The 18,513-nt window shown below is 41.4% G+C and overlaps 1 protein-coding gene across 1 annotated transcript; it reads left to right on the top strand.

Annotated features, from left to right (window-relative positions):
* The first annotated feature begins 1,025 nt into the window (after positions 1-1,025).
* DLEU7 (deleted in lymphocytic leukemia 7) lies at positions 1,026-17,717 on the top strand. The gene is made up of 2 exons (XM_026492884.4): positions 1,026-1,484; positions 17,340-17,717. The coding sequence occupies exons 1-2, from the start codon at positions 1,026-1,028 to the stop codon at positions 17,544-17,546; spliced, it is 666 nt and encodes a 221-aa protein (XP_026348669.1). The 3' UTR covers positions 17,547-17,717.
* Positions 17,718-18,513: the final 796 nt, after the last annotated feature.

Here is an 18,513-nt window from a genome sequence, read left to right as displayed (position 1 = left end):
CCTGCACCCCGGTTCCCTGCTTCCCTGCGTTGTGAAGTTATGTAAATGGTTTCCCATGCAGAAAGAAAGCAGAGACCATGCTACTCTGTAACACTCTTCCACTCCGTTCTCCTCAAACGTGTGCTGCTTTTTTCCCCTAAAATGTAATCACACACCAATAGTTTCCAATCTATCAAAGCGTAAATTTCCCAGTCTTTTCTCCGAAGTCAAGGAAGCAGAGAAGTTAGGTTTAATTAAAAGCAGCAACTATTTGTACAGCTGTCCCTGGGTTCATGGCTTGTAAAAGGATTTAGCTTCAAACCCCGCTGCCCACGTCCCTGGGGAGTTTCACATAAAGCCATTTCAGCTCCTCCTCCGGGCAGTGCCAAACCCGCGCTTCCCGAGGGCAGCCGTCAGCTTCCCCCAGCTCATGTGGCATGAGCAAAGCAGAGAAGAGCAGAACTTCCACAGACACAAGTCTTCTTTTGTTTGGGGGACACGAGGCCTTGAAGGTTACGCCAAGAAGTTGCTGAAAATTGTCCTAGGGTTGGAAAAGGGAGGGAGGAGGCTCGGGCACGGTCTTCCTTTTGTGAGCTTTCTCTGGCTCTTGGCACTTTTGATCAGGGCGGGTCTTTTACCTACCAGCCCCAGCACCCAAGGCAGGAATGGTCACTGACAGGCATCCTTCAGAGGAGAGGGGGGCGGGGTATCCCTGCCGATAGATGCATCTGCAATGAGCTGCGCCTTTTCCCAGCGAAGCCTGGAGAAGAGGAAGAACCAGCGCTCAGCATTTGGCTGATTTTCAAGCGCACAAGGAGCAGTGCCTTAGGCAGCCGTGGGTTCGGACACGCCCATTCGGACTAAGAATTCCGGGGCCAGCGCAGGTCACCTTCTGCGGGCCTGGGGCGGGCCCTGCCCCACCCTCGAGAGGCAAGAAGGCCGATAAGCTGGCTGGGAAATGTGACCCTGGCGACCCCACACGCCCCCGCCTCTCTCGCTCACTGCTGCACCTGCCCGCCTAGCGCGCGGAGCCGCCGGCAGAGGCGATGGCTAGCCCTGCGCCCTTAGTGGCCTCCATCAGTCACCAAATGGTGGCTCTGCAGACTCTGCAGCTGCTGCAGCAGGAGTGGGGCTGGGGGGACGGCCCGGGCGACCCCGGGATCCCGCGCGATCCAGACCACGTGTCCGCCGCCCCAGCGCGTCGCACAGGCCCGCGGCGGGCCCGGCCGGGGCCGGGGCGAGAAGAGGGGGGAGGGAGGCGGGGGGCCAGGAATGGCGGGTCTGGGGCACGGGCAAGCTCCCCAGAAGTGGAAGTGGTGCGAGGGGCCGAGGGGGGCGCGGAGCTGCTGCCCTTCCCCAGGGGCCGGGGGCCCTGCACCCTGGCCCAGATGGCGATGCGCAGCGCGCTGGCCCGCGTGGTGGACTCGACCTCGGAGCTGGTGAGCGTGGAGCAGACGCTGCTGGGCCCCCTCCAGGAGGAACGGTCCTTCCCCATCCATCTGAAGGTGAGTCTGGCCTCCAGCACCCACCTCGGGCGCAGGATCCCGAGACAGGGCGGGGCTGCGGGGCAGGGATGAAGCCGGGAGGGGCCACCCATTGAAAAGCTGAGCGGTCCACTGGGATTCAGCCTCTGTGAGAGGGAAGGGGGGAGGTGACACCCCTGGTACTTGAGTCCAGGAACTCGGGGCCCACCTGGGGCCCACCTGACTGCGGAACTGAGAGGCGGGGAGGCCTGGCCAAAACCTTCCTCTGGCACTCCTTTCTCTTTCTCACATAAATCAGCTTCCTGCTGCAGCGAAGGCCCTTTCCACATGTGCGGCTTCTAGGGTGGAGGACAGCTGCCCCTGCTCCCCCCTCCAAATTAATAACCCTTCCTCCAGAACCTTAAATACGCGTATTAAGTCCCCTCTGCCTTTTGTATGACAAAATCTCCTAGATTTATTTAAAGTTCCTTCACACTTAAGAATCAAAATTATTTTTGCATAAACCCAATTCCCCGCAGAGTTCAGAGGCCTTACAGAGTCAACTTAAGTTCTCATAAAGTGGGGTGAGAGCCGGGTGGGTCCCGGGTGTTGAAGCGTGAATACTAATGCTAAACTCCTGCTAAGTCACGCAGCTCATGTTTGTAGGGCACGTTTCCTCTCACGGTACCAAACTGCGTTAGTCAGTCTAGCCAGGGAGCAGCACAGCGGCGGCCTCTCAGGCTGAGGGGACTGTGGAAATCTGGAAGTCTGGCCATCCAGTCTCTGCCTTGTCATTAACTAACCTAATTGGTTTAAGGTCACAAATCTCTTTGAGATCTTCTGGCTTTCCAATTTTGCTTCCTTCCTTCCCCTTGGGAGCCTAGCAGAAGGAAATGAGGGGAGGAATGATGAAGAAAGCTTAGAGCAGTTCTCAAGAGTTGCTATTCTTGCTCTACAAGCCAAGGTTTGGAAAAAATTGCTATGTTTTAGGTTACTATACACTGTAAAAGATTGATTTGAAATTAAATATAATTAAGCATAGGATACACCCAAATAAGTATTGTTACTTTAACACGATGGCTTCTCCATCTCCCGCTAGTGACATTTTGGGTTGGATAATTGTGGGGCTGTCCTGTGCATTATAGGATGTTTAGCACGGTCCTTGGCATCAACCCAGGAGATGCCAGCAGCATTACCCACCCACCCACAAACTGATACAACCAAATATTCCCAAATGTGTGTTGGGAAGGGAAATAAGATCGCCTCCAAATGCAAAGCACTGCCCCACTCATGGTAGGAAGTTAAAAAATGAAGCTGCATTTCACTAATGCTCTCGTATAGAATGGACCTTTTTTTGGTACCACAAAGAAATAAAAAATCCTGCCAATTAAACTATGACGCACCATCTATTGTAAGATCACATCAGGGATTTTTGAGACGTGTAAAAGGGTGCATCTTAGAATCGCTGAGCTAGGAAGTGCTGTGTGATGTTAGGGGCATATACAGGGTACAGATAGGGTGGCAAAAGGAGGGACTGAGTGATCAGTTTTACCTTAGGTGATCTCAGAAGGCTTCTTGGAGGAAGTAATCTTTTTAATAAAAGATGAATGTTTGCCCCACAGGCATGAAAGGGAAAAAACTTTTCAGGGGAGCTGTGTGATCCAAGGGCCAGAAGCAATGAAAAGGCAAGAGCCTTTGGGGGAACTAAAATTAGCTCACTATGGCAGAAGGTATAACAGGTTGCGGGACAGGTAAGCAGGGTCAGATGGCAAGAAAGGCCTGCATGTCATGCAGAGGACCTTCACTTGTCTCGCAGGCGACATTGAAATGACTGAGGTGTGGAGCTAACCCTAGATAAGTCACAGCAGTGAGGCTGCAATCTGGCAGTCAGGCTGGAGACCATTGTCCGAGGGCCGGGCCCAGCTCCGATGTGCTGGAGCTCTCTGCTGTGGCCTACAAATCATGCCACTTGAGCTTCTTGCAGCCGTCACTTCTACTTGGTAACCCTCCTAACGCTTTCTACTTGACTTTTTGTCGTCAACATTTTCCAACCTTCTCAAGCTTTCTTTATCCAAACCTCAACCTGCTCACTCCTCTTTTGAGAAAATTGAGGCCATCGGACACAAATATCTTCCTCTCTACCTAAAAAATCTCCAGAGAAACTTCTCCCTGTCTCTCTCCCTTCTGAAAGCACTGGCTGTTCTCAGGAGCCCTCAGAACTCATTTCTTCCTCTCTACCTAAAAAATCTCACTTCTGCTTTTCTTCTTTCTTCTAATAAAGAAATGCTGTTTGGTCCCCTCAACCCCCAACCTAAAGGAGTCTGCTGATCACCTGTAGGGGAGAAATGAGTTTTGAGGGCTCCTGAGAACAGCCAGTGCTTTCAGAAGGGAGAGAGACAGGGAGAAGTTTCTCTGGATGATTTGCCTCCTGGCCAACATCTTGGAATTTTGCTTGGTTTTCCTTTTGGAGAAGAGGTAGTATTTCTCTTTGGTTGTAGAGTAGTGATTACAAAGAACTTAGACTTAAAGATACAGTAGTCTGTCTTTCTAGGGGGCTGGTTATGCTGACTTGGCTTCATTATTACTAGTGTTAATTTGACATCTGCATACACTACAAAGAGATCACCACCGTAAGTCTAGTTACCTTCCATCAGCATACAGCTGACCACCTTCACCCATTTCACCCACCCCTCAGCCCCTTCCCCTCTGGGAACCACTAGCCCACTCTCCGTATCTATGACTTTGTCTTTGTTTTATTTTGTTTGTTCATTTGTTTCATCGTTTAGATTTCGCATATGAGTGAAATCATGTAGTATTTGCCTTTCTCTGTCTGACTCATATCACTTAGCATAATACCCTCGAGGTCCATCCATGCTGTTGCAAATAGCAAGGTTTTATTCTTTTTTCTGGCTAAGTAATATTCCACCGTGTGTGTGTGTGTGTGTGTGTGTGTGTGTGTACCACCTCTCTATTCATTTATCTATCACTGGACATTTAGGTGGCTTCCATATCTTGGCTATTGTAAATAATGCTGCAATAAACACAAGGGTTCATATATCTTTTCAAATTAGTGTTTTCATATTTTTTGGATAAATACCCAGAAGTGGAATAGCCGGGTCATGTGGTAGTTCTGTTCTTAATTTTGTGAGGAATCTTCGTACTGTTTTCCAGAGTGGCTGCACTGATTTACAATCCCACTAACAGCGCACAACTGTTTCTCCACAGCCTCACCAACACTTGTTCTTTCTTGTCTTTTTGATAGTAGCCATTATAATAGGTCTTAGGCGGTATCTCATGGTGGTTTTGAGTTGCATTTCTCTCATAATTAGTGATGTTGAGCATCTTTTCTTGTGCCTGTTAGTGATCTGTCTGTTTTCTTAAAGAAATATCTACTCACATGCTCTGCACATTTTTTAACCAGTAGTGTATTTATGTTTTTGTTGTTGAGTTGTGGGAGTTCTTTATATATATTTGGATATGAACGCCTTGTCAGATATTTGGTTTACAAATATCTTCTCCCATTCAATAGGTTGCTCGTTCATTCTGGTGACGGTTTCCTGTGCTGTGCGGAATCTCATTAGTTTGATGTAGTCATATTTGTTTATTTTTGTTTTTCTTTCCATTACCTTTAGAGTCAGATCCACAAAGATGTTCCTAAGACTGATGTTGAGGAATTTACTGCCTATGTTTTCCCCACCTAGGAATTTTATGGTTTCAGGTCTTACATTCAAGTCTTTAATACATTTTGAGTTAATTTTTGTGTGTAGTGTAAGATGGTGGTCCAGTTTCATTTTTTGCCTGTGGCTGGTCAGTGTTCTCGTTACCATTTATTGAAGAGACTGTCCTTTCTCCATTGTATGGTCTTGGCTCCTTTGCGGTAGATTAATTGTCCATATCTCTGTGGATTTATTTCTGGGCTCTTAATTCTGTTCCAGTGATGTGTGTGTCTGTTTTTGTACCAATATCATCCTGTTTCAGTTACTGTCGCTTTGTAGTATATCTTGAAACCAGGGAGCATAATACCTCCAGCTTTGTTCTTTTTCAATATTGCTTTGGCTATTTGGGGTCTTTTGTAATTCCACACAAATTTTAGAATTACTTGTTCTAGTTCTGTGAAGAATGACATTGGAATTTTGATAGGTATTGCACTGAACCTGTAGATTTCTTTGAGTAGTATGGACATTTCAACAATATTAAAAATATATATTAATTCTTTCAATCCAAAAATATGGAATATCTTTCCATTTATGTGTGTCTTTTCCAATTCCTTTCATGTTTTCTATGTTTTTAAATTAAGAACATGTGGATTGATTTTATACACAGAATGATTTCAGGGGAATCTGTGCTAATGGAAGTAACACCTGTGTGTTACTTGGAAGTGTGTGGAAACATCCCTCTAACATCAGTTCTCTCCCACAGTGTTACTTGCCACAGAGAGGAGGAGGACTCACTTGAACTAAAGCCCATGGCCCAGATGAAAGGCATTAGGGACCCAAAGTAGAGAGAGTGCAGCCCAGCTCAGGCATCCGGTCCTGTGGAGCCTTTCAACCCCACTATGCCACTTCCTGTTGTAGGCTCTTGGGCAAATTATATAGCCTTCCTGTGCCTCGGTCTCCTCGCCTTAAAGTGGGGATAGAGGTATCTAACCTTACAGGGTTATTAGGACAAGGCACATGAAGTCTTAGCTAGTGGCTGCCCATATAAACTCTTAATACCTTTGAACTTTCATTATTATTATTATTATTAAACAGGTTGATGCCTCATGTTCTCATTGACTATTATTGTTGTGAGTTCCAGTCCTGATATTGATGGATCTGACCCATGGACTCTATTTACTTTTCTGAGACTGTTGATAAAAGCAGAGGTAGGATGACCTAAGGAGAGTTCCAAGAAGCCTCCACTATCCAGAGGTCGGCTTTAGCCTATGCCTGATGACTGCCTCAGAGATGTTGCCACTGAATGACTTGCTGATCAAACCACTGAGGCTTAAGGAAGTGAAATTTTCAGGCATGAAAGCAGAGAAACTCTCAGCACAATACTAATGGACATTTTTTATAGTATTTTACTCTTTTTTTTAAAGAAACCAACACTTAATCTCCTTTTTGAATAATTAGAGATTATCACACATATGCAAAAAATACATGAAGTGAGTTTCTTTATAGGGGATAAAAAATGCTTCACAGTACTGAGTCTTGTTAAATTTGCTGGAGAGGCTAGAGTTAAGCAGCTAGACAAACATTTATTACAGGAGGAAACAGACTCAGGAATTTAGGATTTTGCTAAAGATCTCACAGCTGGGAAGTGATGGCCCATGATTCAAACATGGTTTTATCTGGCGTTTTCTACCAAATCACCATGCTGGATTAGAGAGGTGTGATGAACATCAGGCAGAAATAAAGTCCATGAGCATGTATGGTTGGTTGATAGGGCAGGGTTGGACATGCTGTGCACTGCACACTGCTTGGGCTGCAACAGTCACCTTGCAGACTGGGTATCATGATCAGCCTGAGCTGCCATAACAAGATGCCATAGAGTGGGTGACTTAAACCTAAGACATTTATTTTCTCATTGTTTTGAAGGCTGGAAAGCTGAAGATCAAAAGTTTGCTTTCTGGTAAGGTCTTTCTTCCTGGCTCGCAGACTGCCACCTTCCTGCTCTGTCTTGAATGGCTTTTCCTCTGTGCATGCAGAGAGAGAGAGAGAGAGATCTTGGATGGCTCTTCCTTTTCTTACAAGGACATCAATCCTATTGGATTAGGGTCCCACCCTTATGACTTCATATAACCTTAATTACCTCCCTAAAGGTCCTATTTCCAATGCAGTCACACTGGAGGTTATGTTTTAACACATGCACTTTTTCGTGGGGTGGGACACCATTTAATCCATTATACTGGGTGATTTGTGTGTCTCTTTATATGATGGCCACTTTACCTAGTGACCCAAAGCACTAGGTGAATGTAGGAAATCATTATCAAGCTAGTAATAACTGTCAAAAATGTCTTAGGCACTCACCACTCAAAGGGAGCATAGACCAGAGGGAAGCCAGTCTAGGATTTTAAGAACTGCTGAAAATGACCAACTCACATAGACACCATTAACAAAGCCAATTATGAAGTCACTCTGATTGAGTTTTTCTGTCTTCCTTTGAGAGTCAAAAGCATTTATAGTTTCCAAGAGTTCTGCTCTGATGCAAGTTTCATGGAAACTATGGCTGATGCCAACTCTCAGAGGCAGGAGAACTTTCCTGCTATTACAGATTAAACTTGCCTGGGAGTTCTCCCATTCCAATTAGCTGATTCTGGTACGGGTTATTCCATCACGTTCAGTCGTCCTTGCTGGTTTTCTCATTTTACATACCAAGCATGGCAGTTATAAAACCACAGGTTTTGGCTTCACGGTCACTGCTAATGCTCCTTGCAAGCTGCAAGTGTGAACATTGGGTCACTCAGAGGAAGACATTGGTGATAAGTGCTTTTTTCCCCCATTAACATGAGTGAGAAGCCAGTTTCTGCAAATCTGGGAATCCCGTCCTTAAAAATTACTAACAAACTATTGAAGAAATAAATGCTCAGGGTTATACGATTAGTAGTATAGCCAGGGGATTGCTCTTCATTCGGGATAAAATGGTGGTTTTCTGTGACAAAAAGGCCCAGTGACTACAAGTAGCTTAATTATAGCCTTGTCCTTGCTCATAATGTGAATGATAGGAAAATCAGGACATTTACAATTGCCAAAACGAAAATTTTGGGAAAGATATTGCAGGAAGGCCCTAAAACAAAGCTACTTGTGTTTAACATCTTGGTGGAAATGCTGCCATGCTTTGTTTTATTATTTTGGGGTTTGCCTTGTGAACATACCTGAATCAAGTGCTTGTATCCATCACAAAGTGCTTTTAAGTGGACGTTTCTAATGAAAATGGTAGCGTACCCAAAGCAAATGCGTAAGGAACCTTAGTTACTTGTGAGCATTTACACTGGGTACACCACAAGTAAAAATGTTTAATTTCCTGTGGACGATAGACTTTTTATGGTGACTGGCAGATACTTTGGTTCTTCACTGAGTGTTTTATTAACACACAGTTACATATCTATTTGAGACTGACCGTGGGTTCAGGCAACTGGTGGCTCCCCTGGGCCCCGTGAACTTGTAGTTCAAAGCCAGATGTTGATGAACCAAGGGGGCAATTTGTAGTATACTGTTTCTGATAGCGTGGTTTTCACAACATCCCTCTAAATAGAGAAATGGTATTCCCATTTTCTGTACACATCCAGTATGGAAGATCATGATGGGCCTGGGGAAAGGATTTGTGCTCCTTTGTATGGCCCAGCACCAGGCACCTTTAGTGGAGAGTAGTTTCCTGAAGTTCATTAAGGTCAGGAGGCCCAGGAAAAGCTCTTATTTCAATGCTCTCCATAGGGGGCATTAGGCATTCAGGGGAAGTGAGAAAGGAAAATGTGAGAAGAAACAAATTTGTGGAGGCCAGTGTAAGACCATATAGCTCAAGATGTGACTGTCTTGAAAAGAACCAACTTATTTTAAAGCCAGTGGTGAAGCGGATATGAGCTGATTTATAGTTTATGTAGATCGAGAAGTGATTTTGAAGGCGATGAGGTAGGGAAAAACCAAAAATCTTCCTTGTGGATTGTTTGAAAGTTATCTGCATTGTAGAGCCTATAAAGTCATATTGTATTTTTGACTTTATTATCCATTGGTGTTGGTTTCAGAAAATAAGCTTTGAAACCGACTGTTGATGCCAGATTCTTTTTGCCTTCAAGACTTCAGTTTGTTGGGAGTGTTTATTTTCAGTACAAAGCTAAAAAAAAAGTCTTAGCTTTTCTTCCCTTTTGGACCCTGCAGGTGCATTTGCAGTTGCTCAAGGATTCCAGATGTGTGCATTCCTAATAAACACAATGCATAATGCAGAAAAGTGCAAGTGTGGCAGTTTTTCTAAGAGACTCCCTTATACCGGGCTGGAGAGAACAGAGCGGAAGAAGGGAGAGCTCCAGCTAGGGGATCTCTGATTAGTTACGGATTGGCTTAACATGGGCAGTAGAAGGTTCCACGCCTTAAATATCTTCCAGACAGCCAAACCCTCTCAATTATGTTGCAGGGAAGAGGGATGGGCCAACAGACCACCTTCAATTTGGATGTGACCAATGCCAATTGGAGCTTCGTAACACTCCGTTAACCTTAAGAAAAATAGTGTGAATATGGCCAAAAAAGAAACATTCACTTGTAGACATTTTTGTTCCATCTCAAAGCTAGTTTGGTGACTCCCTTGCTTGCTTTCATGGTATCCTTGCCCATCCCACTGGGGCATCTGAGGCTCTGTAGTTCCAGTTCCCCAGTCTGTCTCCCACCCTGGGTAGTGAGCTCTGCTCTCAGAGTCATCACTGTACCCAGCCCAGTTTCTAATTTGGGGCAAGTCATTTGTGTTTGGGAAGAGAGGATATTTCAAGCTCTGCCCCTCATTTGCTGTGCGACTTGGGTATGTTGCTTTATCTCTCTAAGCCACATTTCTTCATCTGTCATTCTGGACTGTTGTGAGGCTTGAGTGAGACAGGGTAGACCAGGAGCCTGGCTTTGGATCCTGCACCTAGCAGGTTAGGCCAGACCACTGTTTTTAAAATGCTGGTTTGCCATGTCATCCCTATACTTGGAAGTACCCAAGGACTTTACTGTGGCATTCAAGGCTCCTGCACTAGTTTGTGTCCTGGTTCCGAGCACAAAGCTCTGTTCCTTTCAGACTGGCCTCCTCCCAGTCCCAGCCCCTACTTGACTTCAGACCTTTGCTTGTGTTATTCATTCTAATTGTGATGGCCATCTCTTCCCTGAGAGGCAAAGACTGCATGCCCTAGCACCAGCTGTCTTGTAACATCTGTGCAGCCTTCCCTGATGCCTCATCCTAACCTCCGTTCCCTTCTGCCAAGGTCGGCAGCACTCTGATGGTCTTGACCACTTAAAAAAAAAATATTGTGGTTATGTTTTAATAACATAAAATTGACCATTTTTAGTGTATAATTCAGCAGTATCAAGAGCATTCAGATTATTGTGCAACCAATCTTCATAATTTTTTCATCTTGTAAATCTGAAACTCTGTACACATTAAACAATAAATCCCCGTTTCTCCTCCCCTTGCCTCTAGCATCCACTATTCTTCTCTGTTTCTGTGAATTTGACTACTCTAAGTACCGCATGTAAGTGGAATCATGTGGTATTTATCTTGTCCTGTCTGGTTTATTTCAGTGAGCATAATGTCCTCAAGGTCATTCATGTGGAGCACGTATCAGAATTTCCTTCCTTTTTAAGGCTAACTAGGATTTCATTCTATGTGTATACCACAGTTTGTTCATCCATTCATTTGTCAATGAACCCTTGAGCTGCTTTCACCTCTTGGCTATTGTGAATAGTGCTGCTATGAACAGGGGTGTGCAAATATCTCTTTAAGATCCTGATTTCAATCCTTTTGAATATATATTCCAGAAGTGGAATTGCTGGGTCATATATGGTAATTCCATTTTTAATTTCTCTGAGGAGCCTCCATGCTGTTTTCCTGGCTGCATGATTTTGCATTCCCGCCAGCAGTGCACGAGGGCCCCAGTTTCTCCACATCCTCCCCAACACTGGTTATTTCCAGGGTTTTTTCGATAGTAGTCATCCTAATGGATATGAGGTGAACTTGACCAATCTTTTTGAGCCTATTCTGTGTGATATCTCTACTGAATGGCTTAAATAGTTCCATCTCACCAATTAGATTCCTAGCTTCCATAGGGCATACTTTTCTTTTCTTTCGGTCCTTCCTTCCCCTTCTCTCCTTCTTGCTGACCTTCCGTTTAGTGGAGTACTTTATGCCCAACTTTAGGTGGATGGAGTGCCTTATTAATTCGGAGTTCGCATGACCATGAGCTTATTTGACCTTCACAGTCGCCCCATGTGGTGGCTATTTGTTTCCATTTTACCCATTAGAAAACTGAAGATTCCATAGGTAAAACGTCTTGTCCACAGATGGCCTGTCAAAGGGGCAGAACCAGGGCTTTGATGGCAAGTCCAGTGCTCATGAAGGAATAATCCCAGCATCCCAGGGGTTTTGTGGGTGCCTGGAGGGCTGCCATCCTAACTAACATCTGGAAAGTCCCTTTGTCATACAGGGTAACATGCTTATAGGTTTTGGGGATTAGGACATGGACGTCTTTGGGAAGCCATTATTCTGTCTACTACAGGGCAGATTTCGGCTAAGAATTAAGAAAAAATGTTCTGAAAACTAGAGCCAAGTGTTGGGTTTCTCCTGTGTGGCAAACAGTGACAGCAGTATGCTCTAGAAAGGATTCACACATCACAAAGAGCTTTGTATGAACCTTCTACGGCACTTGGATTACGAGTCTATAAATGTCTGTTCTTCTGTAGGATTGGGTTTTTGCATTTTTCCCATAGCCCCCATTTCATTTCACTGGGCATTAGGATATATGCTCTATGTGTCTCAATCCTCCTACTAGGTTATAAGTTTTTTAGAGACTAGGTACCCAAGTCTTATTGCTTTTTATTCAGTGTGGTCAATCATGTAGTGGAGACTTCACATGTTTGAAATAAATTTAACTGTTTCATTAACTGAGTCCAACAGGCTGAGGCCATTACCCCAGTAGTTTAGTTGAGTCATTATAAAATGTAAATGCTGCCTGTCAGTTTGGACCACTGGAGCATCCAATACATTTCATATCCAGAATCTGAAATTACACAAGGCTTTAGAAGTTCCAAAACCTGTCTTTAGATTGCTCAGTCAGAGTGTTCTAATGTTGGCAATGTGCTCAAAACCCCACGTAGGATATTACATCATTTCTGGAAGCATTTGGGACTTGCTAAATAAAAGCTGCTGGGAGGATGTGTTCTGTCATTGAATGGAAAGCACCATACATGAAATCATCATGAATATCGATCATGTGATTTTCTACTGAAAGCCCATGAGCCATTCAATATGTCACTGACTCAACGCTGTGAATTTTTGGCCCCCGCCTATGCAACAGAATCAATAGAGTTTGGTTGGTGGCCATGATCATTGGATTCACAGTTGGCCTTCAGACCCTTCAGAAAGGAGGAAAAGCAACCACCTGTTTTATTTTTCCATCCCTAGGCTTAAGAGTCCCATGGAAAGCCTATGCCTATTAATTTGTTTTCTTTGCTGTTAATATATTTGAGAAAGGATTAAAAAGAAATACTGTACCAAAAGGTAAAATAAAGAGACTTTGCAAAGCTTGCCAGAGATTTGAAGTTTCCCCAGGGCCTCAGGGACCAGTACAGCCCAGCAGTGGAATTTTATTATATGTATACTTTCCCCAAACGATGCCTTCTTTGATTCTTTACAGTAAACGTGAAATTGACTTCAGATTTTAGGCCCACAAACATATTTTTAAAGGCATTTTAATCTTATTTGGGTGATGAATGCCTTTGCAGACTGGCTAATAGTCACACGTCAGCACACATTTCAGTGGTTCCTTCAATTTTGAATTTCCCTTTGCATGTTGTCTTTGATCCTTCCACTTTGTACTTAGAGTTGGATTACTTCTATAAAGCAAGCAGACAATTTCCCTTGATGTGGATCTAGGGGAAGTAGTCCAGAGACATTTTTCCCCCTCAATTTTCCCATTCCCAACCAATATGCTCCAGTAACATAGGTTACTCCATAAACTATGGGACAGATTATCTAAGTAGCCCCTTGATACCTTCTGAGCAGAAATGAGCAACACGCAAAGACAGGGAAGCAAGAATGCTTTAAAGAGGAAGAAAAAACAAGAAGCATGGTAGCCTATGAATACTTGAGTAAAGGAACTGTGGTGTGTTGTGTTGATCTTTCTATCCCAGCACCTCACTCACACTGGGGTCCTGCTGCCATTGTTGGCCCAACTCAATAGATGAACGTTTGTTTTGTTTCCCAGAAGATCCTCTCTACTAAACACTTTGCCAGAGACCCAGGTCCTTCTAACCCAAAACACAGAGTTTTTTTGTTAGGAAGAACAGCTTCTCTTTCTATACAGAATTAGGAAGAAAATTCTAGTTCTAAACTTCAGTTCAGCTCTTAGTTCTTTCTTTCATTTTCTTTTGGATTATCTGTTTTTTCTTTTCCTAAGTTCTTGAGTTGAATTCTTAGCTCATGCTTTTTCAGTGATTATTCTGTACTTACACAGTATTAAGTGTATGAATTTCTCAATGCGGGTGAATTCCACAAATTTGTGATATACTGTTTCCATAATTGTTCAGTATAAAGTATTTTAAAATTTCAATTATTTTTTCACTGATCCATGAATTATCTGGAAGTAGATTTTTAAGTCATGTATGTATTGGGAAGGTTATGTTATTGATTTTTCATTTATTTGCATGGTGATTTGTATGATACAGACTTCTGGATATGCATTGAGAAATTTTTTTGGCATATTATAATATAGTCAGCTTTCATAAATATTCCATATATCTTTAGGAATAATTTTTATTTGCTTATTTTTATTGGGTCAAGCTTGTGATTAGTGTTTCAGTCTTTTCTCTCCAGGCTGATCATTTTATTGTTTGATTTATCAGTGTCTGAGGAAGCTGGGTAAAAATCAGTTTTTATGTTTGTGGATTGAATGTAAATTAAGATTATCATTTTAGGCACACACGAAGTACAAAATTATTATACCTTCTTGGAGAATAATTCCTTTTATTAATTATACTTTATTTATCCCTAATAATGATTTTCCTGGCTTTGTTTTGGCTTCTCTTTGCTTTGTATATGTTTTAGCATCCATTTACTTTAAGCCTTGAGGTATTTTTAGTTTTGAATGTGTTTCTTGTGAAGAACTTATCAATAGATTTTTAAAAATCCAATCTGGTAACCACTATATTTCAAAAGGTGTCTTATTTGGTGCTTCCTATTCACCTTGATTTATGTTTGTATCTTTCTTCATTTTTATCTTCTAAAAATAGGATCAGTTAAGTTTTAATATAACTTTTGTCTGTTGATTTTGAAGTTTTACATATTATTTCTGTACTTTAATGAACACCCTTACATTTCTCACATGCATACTTAATAAGTCTGAAATGTATCAACTTTGCCACCTTTCTGATATGTACAATGCCTTAGAATGCCACTCCATCCATATGTTACTACTATTCAGCATTTTGGAACCATCTTGCTTTTTTAAGTACCAAGTTAATTGTTATAATTTTGGTTTTGAACAATCATTTCTTTAGATTTACAGCATATTTTTAAGTTTCTTTGCTCATTGTTTCTTCTTATATCTCATTCTTTCCTTTTGATTTGAATTTCCCCCCTCTTGAATTATATCTCTAGGAAAATATGACAGTGAGGGTGGTAACTCCTGTTGTCCTTTTAAATGAAGGCATATTTATTTTGCCCTGATGGTTTAAATAATAGTTTTGTTGGATTAAAAAAAATTCTATGTTGACAGTTATTTGAAAAATTTTCCCATTCGTTTCTGTCTTTGGTCGTTGTAGCTTAGTAGTTGGCTGTGTGTCTTATCATCCCTTGAAAGCCATCAGTTGTTTTCCCCTCTGGTTGCTTTTATGAGTAGTTTTGCCTTAATAAGTTTAGATTTGAATCTCATTTAACTTATTCTGTTCTAGGCTCATTTTACTTCCTGAATCTATGTTCATAAACCTGAATTCATGTTTTGGATCAATTCTGAATAATTCTTATCCATTATTCTCTTTGAATATTGTCTCTCCTCTTCTCCACCAGCCTCTCTCTTCTCTCTCCTGGAAGTGTTATCTGTTGGGCTTCATCATTCTATCATCCATGTTGTTTAACTTCCCAAAATTCGTATTTCTCATGTCTGGCTTTTTATCTTGCATTCTGAGTAATTTTCTCATATTCATCATCCAGTTTACTATTCCTCACTTCGAATGTATTTATTCAGGTGTTTAAATTGTCTATTGAGTTTTTAATTTGTCACAATAGTTGTCATTTCTAGAAATGGTATTTTGTTCTTTTCCAAGCCTGTTTTTACTTAAAATGTTTTTTATTCCTTCTTTTATATTTTTAATCACTTTAAACGTATTTTATAGTTTCTAGCTGAAATACATGGAGTTTAATCCTGCCCTGTATTGGTATCTGCCGTATCATGGTGGATTATATTTTAAATTTCATATTCTGAGTTTGTCTTTGACAGAGTGTTATGGGAATACTACTGTGGGGCATGGGTTGTGGACATGACCCCATGAAATAGGCTTTTATTTACTTTTACCATGCGTCCATGGATATTTCAGTCCAGTTCCAATTTTTAAGTTAATTTCTTAGCATGAGTGTTCCCAGAACATGTGTATGGTATAGAGGGCAGCTCCCAACTTCAGCTGTTGTATAGTATAGGTCAACAGTTATGCATTCTTGGGGCAACTTTATCCTCTACACCATACCCAGCTCCAGACTAACTTTCTTTTTTTGATGAATGTTGGTGGGCAGCTAAAATAATCTACTTTTCCTTTATCTCTTGCTCTTAGGGATTTCCATTGTTTTCTTGCAATATCAGAAAGGATGTTTGCTCTATTTTATTTAGAATTCAGTTTCCCCAAAGGGTTTTGGGGGAAACTAAGTGTGCCATGTTACCAGAACCAGAAGTCTGTGGAGAATCATTTACATATATTTAAAATAAATTATATATTCAACATTATCTCTGATATGGAATAATTTTATTTTTTCATATTGGAATAATTCTAGTGTACCATTTCTATACAATGGATTTTAGAATGTGAAACTTTTGGGAATTAAACCATGGACGGGACTGAAGGAGATAATGCTAAGCGAAATAAGTCAAGCAGAGAAAGACAATTATCATATGGTTTCACTCATTTATGGAACATAAGAACTAGGAAGATCGGTAGGAGAAGAAAGGGAAGAAGAAAGGGGCGGTAAACAGAAGGGGGAATGAACCACGAGAGACTATGGACTCCGGGAAACAAACTGAGGGCTTCAGAGGGGAGGGGGGTAGGGGAATGGGATAGGCCGGTGATGGGTATTAAGGAGGGCACGTATTGCATGGTGCACTGGGTGTTATACACAAGTAATGAATCATGGAACTTTACATCAAAAACTAGGGATGTACTGTATGGTGACTAACAATATAATAAAAAATATTATTATAAAAAAATAAAAATAAATAAAAAATAAAAAATCTATTTAGTTATTTTGTTCTCTTAAACTACCTGGGAACTGTTCCTTCTAAATTTGCATTGGAAAGTTCTTGACACTATGTTCATTAAATACCAAATCCTGTGTTGGAATTTTGAAGACTATGAGTATGGAATAATAGGAACAGAGGCTATTTGTGTATTCTTCAAAGCTCTGTTAGGAACAAATAACAAAACTCAACTCCAAATGGCTTAAGTAAAAAGGCATATTTATTGACTCAGATAACCAAAAACTCCTGGGGTTTATTTTTCGAGTATAGCTGGATCAGTGTGCTCAGAGAATGTAATTAGAATCAATCTCTTTTAATCCCTTGGTTCTGCCTCTTTTTTTTTTTTTTCCTGTGCTGGCTTCATTTTCATTTGGATTCTCCCCTTATGGTGGCAGGATGCTTTCCAAACGCCTCACTGAAAGAAAGCTTCTCTTTCCCAGTCTAACAGACATTCTAGAACTGTGGCTTATCAGTCTGTGTTAGATCACCTGTCCATTCCTGGTCAATCCAAAGTGACTGAGGGGTGGTAGTCTCTGACTGGCGTGGCCCCTGGAGTTGTTGAGTGGGTGGGGTCAGCTTTGGGCAAATCACATAGGCTGAAAATGGAGAAGAGTAGTTCTCTCAGAGAAAAATTGAGATCCTGTGATGAGAAGAGATGGGAATAGAAGCTGGGTAGACAAAACACAACGAATGTCCCCATAACCTATCTAATTGCTTATGTTTGCTGTTTATTTCAGGATAGTGTTGAGTTTAGAAACATCTGCAGTCATTTGGCTCTACAAATTCAAGGACAACAGTTTGACAGAGATTTGAATGCTGCCCACCAGTGTTTGAAGACAATAGTCAAGAAGCTGATTCAGTCACTTGCTAATCTTCCTTCAGATGCCCATGTGGTAGCCTGTGCTTCTTTAAGACAGATCTTACAGAATCTCCCAGACATATGAATGTTCAAGACACCAGAATTAAAACCACAGCTGGTACAGCCAGGAGAACTGGGTGTCTTACGTTCCTAATTGAATCAGCAGACAATGGATGCTTTTATTCCCAGTAAGGAGAGACTTGATGACATATACAGCAGTCTGACCAATGGCATCTGTACCCTTTAGAATTATAGCATGTTGGTGAAATTTTTTTAAAGCAGTAGTTCACATTTTTAAGTATGTTGATGTATTTGCTTACTTTTTGATTGGAATATATTCTACTTCATGGGGCTGATTGGCTTATATATGTATATATTTACTAATTCATATTAAGTATTAGTTTTGATCAAATGATACATTTATCTGTACTTACATTAATGTAGGCCTATGAGGTTTAATATGGTTATTTAATATGGTTATTTATATATGGTTATATGATTAAAGCTTCATGGTTCTTAAAATTATCTTGAATAAATAGGATATTTGATAATTGATATGTTCTACTTGCTGAGCACTTCATTTTATGTTATGAAAATGATCTTAAGATGTTGTAGGACCACATGTGTCAGTAATTATGAGTTCCAATCCTGGCATTAATAACTTACTGTTGGACAGGAAAAGAGTTGCTTCTAAGCCTTGTGCTTTCATATACTGATTTGTAAATTTACAATGATAATGAGCTATGAAGTATGAAGGATATATGATATGTAAATACAAAGCACAGTATTATTAAAGTCTCATGTGGAAACATGTAGCTCTTCTTACTGTTTCTAAATATTCCAATTGAAGTAGGAAATTCTTGTGAAAAACAGGAGGGAGTGGATACACTGGCAGGTTTCCCTAAATATTTAGAGCTGGGAAAAGAGAGGCTAACTTTTTTTTTTTGCAACAATGATCTGAACATGCTTAGGAAAAACTAAATTTCCTGTTATTTAATGATGACTGTATTGAGAACCAAAGTAAATTGAAATGCTGCCTTTCCCTTGAAAGT

This window comes from Ursus arctos, unplaced genomic scaffold (genome assembly GCF_023065955.2).
Source record: "Ursus arctos isolate Adak ecotype North America unplaced genomic scaffold, UrsArc2.0 scaffold_10, whole genome shotgun sequence".
Classification (NCBI taxonomy): domain Eukaryota; kingdom Metazoa; phylum Chordata; class Mammalia; order Carnivora; family Ursidae; genus Ursus; species Ursus arctos.
The sequence above is the reverse complement of the archived record's forward strand: the minus strand, read 5'-3'. Positions and strand labels throughout refer to the sequence as shown.